The sequence below is a fragment of the Oncorhynchus tshawytscha genome, linkage group LG06, assembly GCF_018296145.1.
Source record: "Oncorhynchus tshawytscha isolate Ot180627B linkage group LG06, Otsh_v2.0, whole genome shotgun sequence".
Lineage (NCBI taxonomy): Eukaryota > Metazoa > Chordata > Actinopteri > Salmoniformes > Salmonidae > Oncorhynchus > Oncorhynchus tshawytscha.
In genome coordinates this window covers 31,123,397-31,137,432 of record NC_056434.1, presented here as the reverse complement: position 1 = coordinate 31,137,432, position 14,036 = coordinate 31,123,397, and the positions used below count along the sequence as shown (strand labels likewise).

Sequence of the window (14,036 nt, the reverse complement as noted above, 5' to 3'; positions counted from 1 at the left end):
ATTTTGGCCCATTCCTTCTGACAGAGCTGGTGTAACTGAGTCAGGTTTGTTGGCCTCCTTGCTCGCACATGCTTTATCAGTTATGCCCACACATTTTCTATAGGATTGAGGACAGGGCTTTGTGATGGCCACTCCAATACCTTGACTTTGTTGTCCTTAAGCCATTTTGCCACAATGTTGGAAGTATGCTTGGGGTCATTGTCCATTTGGAAGACCCATTTACGACCAAGCTTTAACTTCCTGACTGATGTCTTGAGATGTTGTTTCAATATATCCACATAATTTTCCTGCCTCATGATGCCATCTATTTTGTGAAGTGCTCCAGTCCCTCCTGCAGCAAAGCACCCACACAACATGATGCTGCCACCTGCGTGCTTCACTGTTAGGATGGTGTTCTTCGGCTTGCAAGCCTCCCCCTTTATCCTCCAAACATAACAATGGTCATTATGGCCAAACAGTTCTATTTTCGTTTCATCAGACCAGAGGACATTTTTCCAAATAGTACAATCTTTGACCCCATGTGCAGTTGCAAACCGTAGTCTGGCTTTTTTATGGTTGTTTTGGAGCAGTGGCTTCTTCCTTGCTGAGCTGCCTTTCAGGTTATATCGATATAGGAATCATTTTACTGTGGATATAGATAATTTTGTACCTGTTTCCTCCAGCATCTTCACAAGGTCTTTTGCTGTTGTTCTGGGATTGATTTGCACTTTTTGCACCAAAGTACGTTCATCGCGTTCTCCGCGTCTCCTAGAGAAACTATTGTTTGTACAGATGAACGTGGTACCTTCAGGCGTTTGTTAATTGCTCCCTAGGAGGATTTCTTTTGATTTTTCCATGAGGCACTGAGTTTGAAGGCAGGCCTTGAAATTCATCCACAGGTACACCTCCAATTGACTTAAATGATGTCAACTAGCCTATCGGAAGCTTCTAAAGCCATGACATCGTTTTCTGGAATTTTCCAAGCTGTTTAAAGGCACAGTCAACTTAGTGTATGTAAAGTTCTGACCCACTGGAATTGTGATACAGTGAATAGTAAGTGAAATAATATGTCTGTAAACAATTTTTGGAAAAATGACACAAAGATGCACAAAGATGATAAAAATGAAAAGAAAATGAGAAAAATGCACAAAGATGATATCCTAACCGACTTGCCAAAACTATAGTTTTGTTAACAAGAAATTTGTGGTGGTTGAAAAACAAGTTTTAATGACTCCAACAGCAACTCCAACAAATGACTCCAACAAGTGTATGTAAACTTCCGACTTCAACTGTATATAGATTTTTGATTTTACCAAGTTTTGTCACATAGCGATGGATTAACAATACATTTCTTCAATTGGCTCTAACATTTCCTTGCCCTGTACTTAAAACTTGGCCCGTGGCTCATCTTGACCCCTGGCCAACAAACAGATTTGTTGATTGGAAAGCCAGATGAAAACAGGAAAATCCTTACTAAGTCTTCAAAGACTGAAAGTATGTTTGAGTTGTTTAAGAAATCGTAAGCTTGTGCTGCATTGTGTAGAATCCAGTTTTTTTTTTTAATGTTTTACTGAATCAGACTGTAACAGACAAGGCAAACAAATGCTTAAATTATGGTTTGCTGCCATTCTCTGGGGCAAATGGTAAACTGGAGTTGGCTGTCTAGTTGTATCCTTTGACTATGTATTACTACCAAGGACCATTACTTTTGCTCTAATTCCAGCAATTACTATATCTAATTAATTTAGAACATTTTCAAACATTGCAGTACATTTTAATACAATTGATGTTCGACACTGACAAATGAATAAAAACAAAGACACATTTTATTTGTATGTACAATGCACAGAAAGCAATAAAAGTAAGTATGAACATAATAATTATAGTGAATCTTTCTATTTACAGAGAATAAAACCCTTTTTTCTCAGTTATCTTCCCTGCCAGGATGGCAGTCCCAAAAATTCTATCCCAGTGGCTGAAGAAAGGTGCATAGTTACTGTTGGGCTTCTGGTGGTGCATGTCATGTGCTGGTGCTCCTCCTAACAGTCCAAATGGTACCAGGTGGTTGAGACCCCATGGCAGGTCATAGCCTATGTGGTCCTCCACTGACATCCAGATACTTAAGATGGTGACGCACCAGATGGTAAAAGGGTGGCATTTCAACAGGATGGGGTCCAGGTTGCTCCAGAATCCAACTGTTATCAGTTCTGGAATGCTGATTTGCTGAGTGGACCAGGAGAAGGGTGCCATGTATTCATGGTGGATGGCATGGACCCACCGATACAGTTGTGGATGTTTGTGGTGCACAAAGTGCCACATAAAATACTGTGTGTCAAAAAGAAGAAGGACAGCCAGTCCATCAATGAGCACCTCTACCACAGTTGGAGCACTGGTAGGTAGCACCACTGAAGGCATAAAGCAGGTCTGAATCAGCACAGCAGGCAGAACAAAGATCAAGTGGTTATATACAGCCCTTCCGAAGCTCTTTGCCATCATCCGAATGGTTGGACGTCTCTCTTGCTGGATCTTGTAGCGGTGAATGGAGGGGACATTATCTCCCAGGAGGTCTAGTACAGCAAAGGGGAGACTGGAGAAGAAGTAACTGCAGAAGCAGATCATGACAGGGAAGAAGGGAGAAGAGATGAGGGAGTAGTGATTGAAAAGGAAATAGTCCCATAGAGGCTGCAAAAGCCTGTCTGAGAATCTGGAAAAGGTAGGAAGCTGCAAAGTAAACTGAACCTTGGTGATGTTCAACATCCTGGTGACTCTGAATGCCTGTGATTGTAATGTGCAGAGAGAAGAAGACATTCTCCCTTTTTATAGTGCTTAGCTATGTACTTTGCTCCCACTTCAATGAGACAGCTGATTTTTCCCTCACAATACCCATTTCCAACAATAAATCCATTTCCGTCAGATTAACAAAATCCACCACAAAACACAAAGATTTCAACACTGAACAGTTTAAGTTGGTGCCTGGGCCGTTCCACAAATTGAGTACCTTTTGGGTAGTGTAACTATATATATATATATATATATATATATATATATATATATATATATACACAGTACGAGCTGTTGCGATTTTAGTATGTAAATCTTGGTGGGGCAAAAAAAAATGTGGGATGCATGCCAGCAAAGCCACTACACAACACTAAACAAAACAATTAAATAATTGCACTATCACGTGACAAACGGTGCCCACAAACTATGAAATAACACATTTGGAATCATGTAGTAACCAAAAAAGTGTTAAACAAACCAAAATATATTTGAGATTTGAGATTAGTCAAAGTTGCCACACTTTGCCTTGATGAGAAGTTTGAATACTCTTGGCATTCTCTCGACCAGCTTCATGAGGTAGTTACCGGGAATGCATTTCAATTAACAGGTGTGCCTTTCTAAAAGTTAATTTGTGGAATTTCTTTCCTTCTTAATGTGCTTGAGCCAATCAAACAGGGTAGCCTAGTGGTTAGAGCGTTGGACTAGTAACCGGAAGGTTGCAGAGGATAAGTTCATTAGAGTTAACTGCAAATATACATTTTGAGAATAATAATAAATTTTACATTGCAGTGAGACCAAAGGTGAAATCTCCCAGAACATCCAAAGTTTAACAATCACTGCCTTATACTGTGGAGGTAGGAAGAAAGAGCTGCACAGGTCTTTATATTCAGCTTATTTCACATTTTTCACATGCACTCAAACATGCTATAACCCTTTACATTTAATCATTGCTCTTTCAATTGCCTTAGTACACCGTTAGAAATGAGCCATTTAACACCCTGCATTATCTTGCAAAACAGATGCTCTCTCACATTCAATGAACACTCGCCAAAGATCACAATTAACCAAGAAAAACAATGACATCGCTAAGACAAGTCACCACTACACTAAACATAGATATAAGAGCATTTTAAATTAATGAAAGCTCACTTTTATCAGGGTACAAAAGCAAGAGTACAGTAAAAAAGTGTCATATCTTTTAGCAAGGCATTTAAAGCAGCAGAAGAAATAATAACAAAGCGTTATCCCTGCCCATTTCAGTAAAAAACAGATGGGGCTTGAGAAATGTAAGCACTAGAAATTATAGCCATAGCTCTGGATGCAAGGACTGATCATTCATGATATCAAAATTATATATCTTTAACCATGTTGTACATGTTGGTTTACATTTACTAATGTATGACAATTTAAAAAAGCTCATGTTATATTTTAAGAATCAAATGGGTACATATAAATGTATACGTCCAAAAATGGATGTAGCTGATTGCCTCTAACTCCAACACATATATTTTAACTTGTAGAAAAGTGCTATTTTGGTAGTTTAACCAGATTTTATAATAAATTCCATATCACATACCATGTGGTGTGAAATTGATATCAAATATATCTTCTGTGCTAAGTGATACCTAGGTCAGTAAATATTTCAACATACACATACAGTATGATAGAAGTTGCAATACTGTTACATACTGTCAGTATCATCAAAACCTGCCTGAAGCACCATCTATTATAATGTACTTAAGTAGGAAACCAAACATATATGCCTGCTATAGACTAAAGCAAAGTCTATAGGCTTTTATTATATCAAATTTAATGGGAGGTTAGCCTGAGGGACAGCTCCTTGACGTTCCTGAGTCGCTTGTCAGAGTAACTGGAGTCACTAGAGAATACTGCTGAACCAAACAGTGTGCCTTAACAGGTGGATGTGGTTATGTACCAGAGGCTCTTAAAGACACTTAATACAACACATGCAAGCTTCAAAAGGTCAAATTAAAGTAAATAATTCATGATAATCTTTGCCCAAAATTACCCAAGATTAATTGTATCCTGGTGACTCTGAATGCCTGTGATTGTAATGTGCAGAGAGAAGACATTCTCCCTTTTTATAGTGCTTAGCTATGTACTTTGCTCCCACTTCAATGAGACAGCTGATTTTTCCCTCACAATACCCATTTCCAACAATAAATCCATTTCCGTCAGATTAACAAAATCCACCACAAAACACAAAGATTTCAACACTGAACAGTTTAAGTTGGTGCCTGGGCCGTTCCACTAATTGAGTACCTTTTGGGTAGTGTAACTTGTATATATATATATATATTGGATTGAGGTCTGGGCTTTGACTAGGCCATTCCAAGACATTTAAATGTTTCCCATAAAACCACTCGAGTGTTGCTTTAGCAGTATGCTTAGGGTCATTGTCCTGCTGGAAGGTGACCCTCCATTCCAGTCTCAAATCTCTGGAAGACTGAAACAGGTTTCCCTCAAGAATTTCCCTGTATTTAGCGACATCCATCATTCCTTCAATTCTGACCCGTTTCCCAGTCCCTGCCAGTGAAAAACATCCCCACAGCATGGTGGTGGTAGCATCATGCTGTGGGGATGATTCTTGGGGTGATGAGAGGTGTTGGGTTTGCGCCAGACATAGCGTTTTCCTTGATGGCCAAAATGCTCAGTTTTAGTCTATTCTGCCCAGAGTACCTTCTTCCATATGTTTGGGGAGTCTCCCACATGCCTTTTGGCAAAATAGGAAAAACGCCAAGGGGGATGAATACTTTTGCAAGGCACTGTATTAAATGCCACTTCTACTTAAAATATCAAAAGGGCACTCTTTTCGTGGAATGACCGACCTGCAGCACCATCCCCCCAATTGCAGTTTACCCCAGACCAGTCAGTTAATCAGCTTATTAATAACGGTAAGTCATACTGTACCAGATACAGATCTGTTGGTCCCTGCTTGAGTTATGAGTTAATTATGCATATTACCTATCACAAGTTAAAACAAAACTGCAATGTGTCTTTATCAGTATACTTTATTAAATGAATAATATATACAACACCACAACATTAATGAACATTACATATATGTATTGGTATCTCTCAATTGGAGACCACCGGGGTGACCTATTCAGATCATCAAAATTGTCAAGAATAATATTTTGATTCTCAATATCATGTTTGGGCCAAGGTGGAATATAATTAGTTCAGAGTCCATGAAATCTGTTATTTTCCATCTGTTATTTTACAATGTGGTCTTAATGCATTTGAGAAGATTAGTGAGTTAAGAACTTTCAATTTCACGTAATATGACCTAAACATATTGTGCAGCCTAATCTTATGTGTAATCTTACCTAATCTTAAGACTTAATTAAGGCCAGGGGCTCAAGGGAGAAAACCACTGACACAGTTATTCAAATCAAATCGTATTTGTCACATCTGCCGGATACAACGGGTGTAAACCTTACAGTGAAATGCTTACTTACAAGGCCTTATTAACTAACTATGCTTTAAGACATTTTAAGAAAAATAAGTGTTAAGTAAAAAATAGATAAGTAAAAAAAAATGAAAATAAAAGTAACAAATAATTCAACAGCAGCAGTAAAATAACAATAGTGAGGCTATATACAGGGGATACCAGTACAGAGTCAATGTGCGGGGGCACCGGTTAGTCAAGGTAATTTAGGTAATATGTACATGTAGGTAGAGTTAGTGACTAGGCATCGATAATAAACAGAGAGTAGCAGCAGCGTAAAGAGGGGTCTGGGTAGCCCTTTGATTAGCTGTTCAAGTGTCTTATGGCTTGGGGGTAGAAGCTGTTAAGAAGCCTTTTGGACCTAGACTTGGCGCTCCAGTACCACTTGCCGTGTGGTAGCAGAGAGAACAGTCTATGACTAGGGTGGCCGAAGCCAGTCCCATCTTTAAACCCAATAAATTCCCTATTTGGGGGACGTAGCGCTGTTCTGGACCGGTTCCGACTGTCATTTTGGTGTACAAAGTGCTTGTGTCTAAAAGCCATCTTTATTCTTGATCTGACAATGTGGTCCGGAGGGTGTGACGCAATTGTGGAGTCTCCAGAGGCTTGCGGGAAGCCAATTTGAGCTCCGTATGGCGATGCCCTGTGCCTTCCAAATTGTATAACAATGCGGTGGGTTCTGCATAGCTCCATATTGACATGATTGGTTGAGGGTAGGTGGGGGCGGTACATCCTATATAAACACAAACTCTGCCGGCAGTTATATGAAATTGTCATGCCTACTCCCGCTCCCTCTCTCCAGCGCATGTCTTCGCCGGTCTACTAACCACCGGCAACAATTATTACACACACCTGCTCCCCATCATTACGCACACCTACTCCCCATTATTACACACACCTGGTTATCATTATTTCCTTGGTTACTCCCCCTTTATTTAGCCCTCAGTAGACATCAGTCATTATGTAGTATTGTTTTCTCTCACATTCTGTACGCTTCTCATGTTTTGTTTTTCTGCATCAATTCATTATTAACCTCACCTTCTGCACCTACTTCCTGACTCCCAGCATTTTACGTTGCAGAAATAGTGCCAATCTTGTACTAATATTGTTACCATATTTAGAAAGCATTTCAGTAATTTCAAGACCTATTGCCCCACTTTTGTTGAATAGGAAAACTCCTAAGATTTTGTCTAGCTTGCCTACCTAAAAGACATAAAAATATCATCCTTTGTAAATGTGTGGGTTAAATTGGGAGATAATTTGAAAAGTTGTGCCACTGAGGAGTCAATTGTAAATGTAGGGCATTACATTGATTAAACAAGGTACTTGGGGAGGCTTTTGCTGGGATAAGAAACATACTGCAGACTCCTCCACCGCTTCCAGTGACGCAACTTAGGTAATGGCTGCCTAGTTTTTCGTACTGCAAATTGGTTGGGTATTTCCCCCCCTAAATTCAAGTATTTACTCTGAGCATTATAATAACTTACGCAAAATGGAAAAGGGGGAAATAGGAAAAGGTCGCGGAGCTACAACAACAGCCCGTAACAAGACAGCAGAAGATATAATCGTCGATGAACCCGAAATGGCTAATGCTAGCGCAAATAAGATAGCAGCAGCAAAAGAACCCTCATTTCGTGAGGTGATGAAGGAGGAATTGAGCAAGGCACTCACAGGCTTATGAGAGGAACTTCGAGAACATGTAAGAAAATAACTAGATGAGTTCAAGAAGGACATTAACCAGAAACTGGAAGAAAACAAATTAGAACTTCACAGCATATCTACAAGAATGGGGGACTCAGAACAGCGCATTGGGGAAACGGACACTTGGAACTCCACAGTCAAGGAAATGCTTGAACAGTCACTGAAAAGCCAACACGCACTACAGGCAAAAGTGACAGAACTCGAAGGTTTCTCACGTCGAAACAACATTAGACTTTATAACGTAGTAGAGGGCGCAGAAAAATACTCTATGCCCAACTTCGTGGAGGCTCTATTCAAGGGCATACTTGAAGACGACACTGACCTGGGAATCGAGAGAGCACACCGAGCTCTGGCCTCAAAACCCCCCAGCGGCGCCCCACCAAGATCCATAGTAGTACGGTTCCTAAAATTCTCAGTCAAAGAGAAAGTCTTACATGCAACCTGGAAAAAGCCTGTTAACTTCCAAGGCCAACGAGTGTTCTGTGATCATGACTACGCGGGAGAGATACTGAAAAGAAGGAAATAATACACCCCCATTAAGAAAGCACTTAAAGAGAAGGGTATTCGCTTCTTAACACCATACCCGGCAAAAATGCGGGTATTTCTGGAAAATGGCTCGGTTACATACGAGCATGAAGTCAAGGGGCTTCCCAGTGGAGTATACCAACAGGAGAAAGGCGACATCACCAGCCGAAAGACTCGAGAAAGCTCTCCCATGGATCATTGCTGACAAGCAGGGTCATGGAGAAAGAGGGAAACCATCTCAGCGAGAGGACGTTCACATCCGAGAGAGACTCAGGCATTTCCAACGGGAAGATGTAAGACACTGAATCGGATTTAACAGAATTAATAGTTACCGTGAGCTTTTAAGACTTTGGGTTGTTATGGTTTACATTACAATAGGTAAAATATATTACCCATTTTCCCCCAATGCTGAACAAGAGTGAGTAGCCAAAAGCATGTGTTCTTTACGAACACACTAAGTAGCGTCACGTTAATAACATATATATTAGCTAAGGATTAATGACACATTGACAACGGGGCGACAGAAGGGCATATCAAGGGGAGGATTCATGATATGCAAGCATGACCTATATAGTTTTCACTTTGTAATTAACCGATGTGTATTAGCGACGAAATAGGCGCCCTTATTATTTTCGGTTCCACCAGGTCTTGTTTGTGACTACGTCACGCATTTTCATATCTGAGCGAGGGGCCCATCCTGCGGACAGGCTCACCCCCTCAAACCCCAGAGGCAAGAGACAGTCCTCTGACATGGGAGTCCAAATACCAAAGTATTTTCCCACTTTGGTTTACTTTATTATCGTTCTTGATTTTTAGGTTCATGATAAGCAGGCAGATATGGTGCACAGTTTTTTTTTTTTTATATCGCTGCATCATCGGGAATTTAAGGTCATAAGTCTCAATGTAAACGGACTGGGGAGTGACATCAAGAGAAGTAAGGTAATAGCAAAGATGAAACGGGAGAGAGTTGACATAATATTCTGTCAGGAAACTCACTTATCCACACCTGAACACGAGAAACTCGTGTTCTTCCACACCTGAACACGAGAAAATGGGGTATAGGAACACTTTTTCTTCTTCTTACAAAATGGGTAGAAGGGGAGTTGCAATCCTCATCCCAAATTCAGTTAATTTTGAGTTTATGTCAGAAATAAAAGACAAGGGGGGTAGATTTATACTTGTTAAATGTAAACTGGATAACAAGGAAGTTACATTATTTAATGTATACGCACCCCCAGGGAGTGACATAGTCTTCTACAGGAAGGTGTTTGATTTAATAGCCACAGAAACCTCTGGCACTCTTATCTGTGGAGGGGACTTTAACACAATTCTAAACTCAAAATTGGACAGCACAAACCAAAATAGGAAAATGAGCCTAGTTGCCAAAAATATCAATAGGAGACTGCAGGATCTAGGACTGCTGGATGTATGGCGTGACACCCATAAGACCGATAAGGAATATACTTTTTACTCAGCCCGCCACACTGAATACTCCAGGTTAGACTACTTTTTACTCAGCCCGCCACACTGAATACTCCAGGTTAGACTACTTTTTACTCAGCCCGCCACACTGAATACTCCAGGTTAGACTACTTTTTACTCAGCCCGCCACACTGGATACTCCAGGTTAGACTACTTTTTACTCAGCCCGCCACACTGAATACTCCAGGTTAGACTACTTTTTTTTACTCAGCCCGCCACACTGAATACTCCAGGTTAGACTACTTTTTACTCAGCCCGCCACACTGAATACTCCAGGTTAGACTACTTTTTACTCAGCCCGCCACACTGAATACTCCATGTTAGACTACTTTTTACTCAGCCCGCCACACTGAATACTCCAGGTTAGACTACTTTTTCATGTACAGTGCAGATAGACACAGGCTTAAGGATTGTAGGATCGGGCAGAGCGACTTATCAGATCATAATGGAGTTTACCTAACTCTACACCTTGATAGCAAACCACGAAATACTATATGGTATGGAGACTTAATACAAGCATGCTGAATGATCCAGCATTCAAGGAATCAATAAAGACAGAATTGAACATCTATCTGGAGAATAATGATAATGGGGAAGTATCTCCTGCTATATTGTGGGATGCAGCTAAGGCGGTTATTAGAGGAAAGATCATAGCCACATCATCTCTCAAGAAAAAGATTAAAGCACAGAAACTGCTGAAATTACAGGAAACCCTAAGAAACTTAGAACGATCTCATAGTCAATACAAAGAACCTCTTATATTACGAGAGATTCAAAAGGTAAAACAGGAAATTGACCAGATTGATAGAGAAGAAGTAGAGAAAAAGTTTAGGTTCCTGAAACAACGATATTATGAAGCAGGCTTAAAGGCAACCAAATTACTAGCATGGAGACTCAGGAAACAACAAGCACAGAATACCATTTTCAAAATAAAAGACCCCAAAACAAAAAAGATCACATGCAAATTAGATGAAATACAGAATGCATTTGAATCATATTACACAAATCTGTACAAGCAACCAGAGAAGGCAGATGCACAGACAATAGAGCACTTTTTGAACTCACTTGATCTCCCCTCAATTGATCTCCCCTCTCCCCCCAAACTTTATTGCATGAATTACGATCACATCAGCAAGAAAATATCTGATGACCTAGACAGGTGGAATTCACTTCCCTTAGAACTTAGTAGTAGAATTGAAACATTCAAAATGAACATCCTGCCAAGGTTACTGTATTTGTTCCAATCACTGCCCATAGAAATCCTGCCTAAACAGTTTAGGGAATGGGATAAACGGATATCAAGGTTTATCTGGAACAGTAAGAGACCAAGAACTAGATATACAACATTACAGTTACCAAAACACTGTGGGGGTATGGCCTTACCAAACCTAAAAGATTATTATGTGTCAGCATAATGGAGACCTCTGGTGTGTTGGTGCAATTCAGAATATGAATCAAAATGGAAAGACATCAAGACTACTTTGACAGAGATATCCATACAGTCAGTTTTGGGAAATAAGGACATGGTAAAAGAAATATACAATAGACAAAATCAGTGGATTAATTTCTCTCTGAAGACATGGTTTAGGGTAGTTAAGCAAAATAATTTAGACAGAGAGATCAAACTGCTGAGTTGGCCCGCATACGACCTCAGCTTCATCCCTGCAACTCAAGACCGCAGGTTTAAACAATGGACGCAGAAAGGCATCACATCATTCAGTACAATTATAAGGAATGGGAACCTAGATAACTTCCAGGACCTAACTAAAAAACATGGCTTGGATAAACAAGATTTTTACAGATATCTACAAGTTCGACACTATTTCTTAAGGGAGATAAAAGTGACTGACCCTCGAGCACCCCCAAAATTAATCCAAGTATTCACTAACGCATACAACATGGGGAGTAACAAAAAAACTATTTCAAATCTCTACTTGGGTATTCAATCCTCAAAGAAACATTATACAAACTATATTAAAAAGAAATGGGAGGAGGAACTTAACATTGAAAGAACTGATGAAACATGATTGAATATATTAGAGACTCAACAAAGCTCCACCAACTCAAGGTCATGGAGAGAATTCTGTTGGAAGAATGTTATAAGTTTGAGAGAATGCAGTCTATTGAGGGCGGACCACTCTCATATCTTTTGAACTTGCCCCGCAATAGAAACTTACTGGCGAGAAATAAGATCTAACATTGGAAAAATAATGGGATTTGACATGGGTGAAATACCTGTTAACTTACACAATAGAGAAAAGTACCTCTTGAAGGCTATCACTAGGAAATGGCTACAAAAAGACCCCCCCACAGTGACACAATGGATAGACATTGTAGAAGAAATACACCACTTGGAGAGTATGACCTTTGGTTTAAGAACTCAACAGGAGAGAGGTCAAGAATACTGGGAAAAATGGGTTTCGTACTTGGAAAAGGTCTAATTCAAAGATGTCAATGTAACTAATATGATGATATGATGATGAAGATATGAAGTGCACTGTAACTGACAGATCTTTTTTTTTTGTTCTTTTATTTGACTTTATTTGTACTTTCTTTGTGTTCCTACAATAAAAACAAAGTATGTACAAAAAATAAATAAAAAGTAACACACTGTAAGGGCTCAGACACGCCAATTGCTGGCAGAGAGTACTTAGCACCTCTGAATGTAATTTGGGAACCGAGTAATTTACATTTGCCCGCTTTTTGCCCGCTTTGCCCGCTTTGAGGACAATACAGTGCCACTGACACGGTCCGCAACTAAAACATGCGGACTCTCCTTCACTGCAGCCGATGTGAGGAAAACATTTAAACGTGTCAACCCTCGCAAGGCTGCAGGCCCAGACGGCATCCCCAGCCGCGCCCTTAGAGCATGCGCAGACCAGCTGGCTGGTGTGTTTACGGACATATTCAATCAATCCCTATCCCAGTCTGTTGTTCCCACATGCTTCAAGAGGGCCACCATTGTTCCTGTTCCCAAGAAAGCTAAGGTAACTGAGCTAAACGACTACCGCACTCACTTCCGTCATCATGAAGTGCTTTGAGAGACTAGTCAAGGACCATATCACCTCCACCCTACCTGACACCCTAGACCCACTCCAATTTGCTTACCGCCCAAATAGGTCCACAGATGATGCAATCTCAACCACACTGCACACTGCCCTAACCCATCTGGACAAGAGGAATACCTATGTGAGAATGCTGTTCATCGACTACAGCTCGGCATTTAACACCATAGTGCCCTCCAAGCTCGTCATCAAGCTCGAGACCCTGGGTCTCGACCCCGCCCTGTGCAACTGGGTACTGGACTTCCTGACGGGCCGCCCCCAGGTGGTGAGGGTAGGCAACAACATTTCCACCCCGCTGATCCTCAACACTGGGGCCCCACAAGGGTGCGTTCTGAGCCCTCTGCTGTACTCCCTGTTCACCCACGACTGCGTGGCCACGCACGCCTCCAACTCAATCATCAAGTTTGCGGACGACACAACAGTGGTAGGCTTGATTACCAACAACGACGAGACGGCCTACAGGGAGGAGGTGAGGGCCCTCGGAGTGTGGTGTCAGGAAAATAACCTCACACTCAACATCAACAAAACTAAGGAGATGATTGTGGACTTCAGGAAACAGCAGAGGGAACACCCCCCTATCCACATTGATGGAACAGTAGTGGAGAGGGTAAAGTTTTAAGGTCCTCGGCGTACACATCACAGACAAACTGAATTGGTCCACCCACACAGACAGCATCGTGAAGAAGGCGCAGCAGCGCCTCTTCAACCTCAGGAGGCTGAAGAAATTCGGCTTGTCACCGATATCACTCACAAACTTCTACAGATGCACAATCGAGAGCATCCTGTCGGGCTGTATCACCGCCTGGTACGGCAACTGCTCCGCCCACAACCGTAAGGCTCTCCAGAGGGTAGTGAGGTCTGCACAACGCATCACCGGGGGCAAACTACCTGCCCTCCAGGACACCTACACCACCCGATGTCACAGGAAGGCCATAAAGATCATCAAGGACAACAACCACCCGAGCCACTGCCTGTTCACCCCGCTATCATCCAGAAGGCGAGGTCAGTACAGGTGCATCAAAGCTGGGACC

The 14,036-nt window shown here is 41.2% G+C and overlaps 1 protein-coding gene across 1 annotated transcript; it reads right to left on the bottom strand.

Moving 5' to 3' along the window:
- Positions 1-1,787: 1,787 nt before the first annotated feature.
- LOC112253351 (cholesterol 25-hydroxylase-like protein 1, member 1) lies at positions 1,788-2,749 on the bottom strand. Its single transcript, XM_024425341.2, has one exon. It carries the CDS (start codon positions 2,734-2,736, stop codon positions 1,879-1,881), a length of 858 nt encoding a protein of 285 aa, XP_024281109.1. The 5' UTR covers positions 2,737-2,749; the 3' UTR covers positions 1,788-1,878.
- Positions 2,750-14,036: the final 11,287 nt, after the last annotated feature.